The sequence below is a fragment of the Tachysurus vachellii genome, chromosome 17 (genome assembly GCF_030014155.1).
Source record: "Tachysurus vachellii isolate PV-2020 chromosome 17, HZAU_Pvac_v1, whole genome shotgun sequence".
Taxonomy (NCBI): domain Eukaryota; kingdom Metazoa; phylum Chordata; class Actinopteri; order Siluriformes; family Bagridae; genus Tachysurus; species Tachysurus vachellii.
In genome coordinates this window covers 870,001-875,000 of record NC_083476.1, presented here as the reverse complement: position 1 = coordinate 875,000, position 5,000 = coordinate 870,001, and the positions used below count along the sequence as shown (strand labels likewise).

The window sequence follows — 5,000 nt, the reverse complement described above, 5'->3', positions numbered from 1 at the left end:
TTTTATAGGTCCTGGTCATGTGACCTACTGATGACCATGTTTGGCCACGCCCCCTACGAGAAGCGTGTAATGACAATCAAAAATAATTCGTATGAAAATGAGATTCTGTGAAGCCGCGACTGTCTCTGTGTGTGTACGATCCTACGTATGATGTAGGAAGAAGAACAATTAGGGGATGTCATCTTTTTGGTTTGATACACACACACACTCACACACACACACACACTCTCACACACACACACACTCTCACACACACACACACACACTCACACACACTCACACACACACACACACACTCACACACACTCTCACACTCACACACACACACACACACACTCACACACACACACTCACACACACTCTCACACTCACACACACACACACACTCACTCTCACACACACACTCACTCTCACACACACGCACACACACACACACTCTCACACACACACCCACACTCACTCTCACACACACGCACACACACACACACACTCACACACACACACTCACACACACTCTCACACACACACACACACACACACACTCACTCTCACACACACACCCACACTCACTCTCACACACACACACTCTCACACACACACCCACACTCTCACACACACACCCACACTCAGTCTCACACACACACACACTCACACACACACACACACTCACACACACACACTCACTCTCACACACATACACACACTCACACACTCTCACACAATCACACACACTCACTCTCACACTCACACACACACACTCACATACACTCACACACACATACACACATTCTCACACAATCACACACAAACTCACACACACACTCACTCTCACACACACACACACACACACACACTCACTCACACACACACACACACACACGTGCTGGTGCTGTGAGACTTTTAATAACAAATATTTCCTTTAATTTTCACCTCATGTCCTGTGTTCTTTAAACTGGGTAATAAAGATATTTCAACACACCATGAGAACATGATTATCATGTGATGATCCTTTGTATCCAGTTGGGAAACATTCTGGGTTATTTTGCCTCTGGGTCTGAAGCGGAAGTTGGAACTTTTGCGAAACAAATGTTTTCTTTTCCCCCGGAATGTTTAGTAAAGTCAGTTGTGGGTTTTCAATTTAAAGTTCCTTAAAACCAAGCAAAAACACTACAATGTTTTAAGTCTGTGGTAGTTCTGTAGGTACATCTCACACACAAACACACACACACACACAGTGTGTTTACACATTAAACAGTCTATAGGTGCAGTGACCTCCGGTCCAAGTGACAAAGCGTGTGTATGTGTTTGTGTGTATGTGTGTGTGTGTGTGTGTGTGTGTGTGTGATGTACCTACAGAACTCCATGTGATCTTTTACACCAACACAACATTTATCAGACTGTATATTTATAATCACACCCCCAGTGTCACCCAGATGAGGATGAGGTTCCCCTTTGAGTCTGGTTCCTCTCAAGGTTCCTTCCTTTACCATCTAAGGGAGTTTTTCCTCCCCACAGTCACCTGAGTCACCTCAGACTTGTTCATTGGGGATAAATACAAATACATACATACATACACACTGTGAACTATATATATCTTGAATTTTTATTATATTAATTCTTTATACTTCTCCTTATGTTTACCTTCTGCTCTATGTTTATGTTCTGTAAAGCTGCTTTGAGAAAATGTCAATTGTAAAAAGCACTATACAAATAAACTTGAATTGAATTGTGTGTGTGTGTGTGTGTGTGTGTGTGTGTGTGTGTGTGTGTGAGAGAGTGTGTGTGTGTGAGTGTGTGCGTGTGAGTGTGTGTGTGTGAGAGTGAGTGTGTGTGTGTGTCCATGGTGCATGTTATGGAGCCCTTAGGGAATCTCCAACCTTGTGATTAAGCATGTGTGTGCGTCAGTGTGTGTACATCTGTGTGTGTGTGTGTTGGGGAAGAGGGGGTGTTCGTTCTGCTTCATACGTTTGGCATCTTTATGAAAATAATTGGTTACTGTTTATACCTTAAAGTTGAGCTGACAGTAAAATAAAAGTCACTTCTTGCCTTGAGTCTCGTCCAGAGCGTGTGTGATGTGGGGAAGGGGGCGGGGCTTCTGTAACTGACAGGTGTACGTACGCAGGTGCGTGAGGTTTGGTAACGTGTCGTATTCAGATTAAACCTCACTGGATATCATGGCAGTGTAGAGAAGATTAAATCATTATGTCTCACAAACCAGTCCAAAAGACATTATTGTTATTATCGTTGCTAATACTTTATGCTTCATGTTCTTTTAACGATAATTAACGCAAAACCATGTTATAAAATGTGCTGAGACGAGAAGAGAGTTGAGCTTTAAATAGATTCGAGGGGAAAAACGGATGGAGACTGACTTCATGGAGTATTTTTACTTTGTAATAACTTCCCTACAACTTCTGGGCACAAGATAGAAACCCACACCACACACACTCCACACACACAAACCCCACACACTCCACACACAACACAATGAGCGAGAAGCTACGAGCGTTTCACAGACTTTTTGTGTTGTTGCTTCTGTTGGTGAAAGTATTTTTGTTACTGATTTTGTTCATCAGATAAACTGTGTACGGTTCAGTCGAAAGATAAGAGCTTTGTCTGAGTGTGTGTGTGTGTATGTGTGTGTGTGTATGTGTGTGTGTGTGCGTGTGTGTGTGTGTGCGTGCGTGTGTGCGTGTGTGTGTGTGTGTGTGTGTGTGTGTGTGTGTGTGTGTATGTGTGTGTGTGTGTGTGTGGTTGTTGCAGAAGGTGAATTGGAGTGAATTTATCTTTACAAAACATCTCTAGTTCGTACCAAACTTCCTCTAAGTATCTAAACACTGAACTCGACAAAATCCTTGGACATTTCTCTCATTTAATCAATTTAATTAAACTTAAATCTAATAAACAATAAATACAATAAGTCTGTGCAAATAAAATCATTTCATTTACTTGTTTACAAATAAGTCACTTCTTGAAATAGTAAAAAAGTGTTCATTAGAATCTGAGATGATGAAACTGCTGAACATGAAAACTATCATAATTATACACACATTCTAATCCTCTTTATCAGATCTTTATCTCAGGTTGTTGTTTTATTGTCATTAAATCCTCAATTGTTTGCTTTTGTATCTAAAATAAAAACTTTCTATAAAACCTTCAGTTTTATGTCATTAAAGCTTCTGTAATTTGTTTTATTCTGTTCTAAGCTCATTGCTTCTAAACCGTGATTTCTCTTCGTCCTCGTTAAGGTCTGAACACACACACATGGCCTGGAGTACGTTTATAGCCATGGAAAGCTCGACCCAACCCCACACGCCGTGTCCCGATCCGCTCAAACCGGCTTGTGGCGCCGCCCTGCAGGTTCATCTGTACTACTGCAGCCAGAGCACGAGCAGCACGAGCGCCTCGTCTCTCAGTTACCCGCCTGGAGATTACGTCGCAGAGGAACTGTGCATCAAGGCTGCCAAAGAGTGCGGTAAGCGTGTGTGTGTGTGGGTGTGTGTGTGTGTGTGATGTGACTGTCTTCACCCCAAACTTACCCAATCGCAGGCAGAGCTGCGGGTTACGTCCCAAACCACACACCATCCTGCTTATTCAGAATAGAACTTTCAAGTCAAAGGTGTGACTTTAAACACTTTCAGTGAGTCGACTTCAGAACGCTGAACTTATTCAGATCGTTACACGAGTTACACGACTGAGAGTTAATTATTTTTTTATTTCGTCAGTTTCCTCCAGGGTTTCTGAAGTGCACCTTGATCGTGTGGAGGTGAAAATCTTTCTAATGTTATACATCGTGATTCTCGTCAAGTTTTTTGGGTCACGGTCCAATTTAAATGGTGTCTGATTGCACAAGAACCAGAGAGAACCCAGAAATGTCCCAGGTCTTACTTCAGAAGCCTGGAACCTGCTCACAGCAGTGTGAAGTCTGTGTGAGCAGGAAGCAGGTGTTGCTTTTAGGTTCAGTGAAATAATACGACATTTTACATTTGTTCACTCGGGTCTCGGTGCTGATGTCAGTTTCAGTTTCTCTGTGGAGTTCCTGTGGAACTGTGTAATGAACATGGGGTTTTAAAGCGTAAGAGCTGGTGGGTTTTAAAACACACACACACACACACACACACACACACACACACACACTTACACCCAGAGACACAGACCACACACAAACTCACAAATAGGCATATACACAGTCCTCAGAAACACACAATGCTGTCCTTAATAACACAACACCCATAATACAGAGAGAAAGTACTGAGCACACAGACACTCTCTCACACACACATAAACACACACACACACACTCAAACAGTACTCAAAAATCACTCTCTCACACACACACAGACTCAAACGGTACTCAAAAAACACTCTCTCTCTCTCTCTCTCTCTCTCTCTCTCACAAACACACATACACACACACACACACACACACACACTCAAACAGTACTCAAAGAACACTCGCTCTTTCACACACATACACACAAATACAGTACCCAAAAAACACTCTCACACATACACATACACACAAACACACACACATCACAAATCATATAGATCTCACACATGTGCACTGTCATAAAAAATCAGTGCAGAAGTTTCACAAATCACACACACACACACACCTGCATGTAAAGTCCCCAAAAGCATATGCACATACAGTCAATGCAACACATACTTATAAACAGTCCTAATCACACACACACACACACACTCACACACACACACACACACACACACACACACACGTACTGTGTCAGGGCTCTCAAGTTTTGAAGACAGACAGGAGTGACATCTCCAACCTATTGTGTAGCCTCTTGTTTTGATTGGCTGATAAGTGTCAGGCTCGACTAAGAGCTCCAGGGGAGACGCGCTTGATTCCTGCCCGGTTCCATAGAGACAGCGGTGCGGACTGATACGTTTTGGGTGATGCGGCTTATTAAATATATGATAAATAGTCCGGTTTTCTGCGTGACAAATACAATGTGTGGCGGGAGAGCGGGAGA

At 42.7% G+C, this 5,000-nt stretch overlaps 1 protein-coding gene across 2 annotated transcripts in view; it reads left to right on the top strand.

Annotated features, from left to right (window-relative positions):
• jak2a (Janus kinase 2a) overlaps window positions 1-5,000 on the top strand; it is a 22,819-nt gene that overhangs the window by 4,752 nt on the left and 13,067 nt on the right. For both annotated transcript variants that reach the window (XM_060890378.1, XM_060890377.1), the window contains exon 2: window positions 3,249-3,475. In XM_060890378.1, coding sequence (XP_060746361.1) covers window positions 3,265-3,475 — 211 coding nt within the window. In that variant the 5' untranslated portion in view covers window positions 3,249-3,264. The remainder of the gene's footprint in view (window positions 1-3,248; window positions 3,476-5,000) is intronic.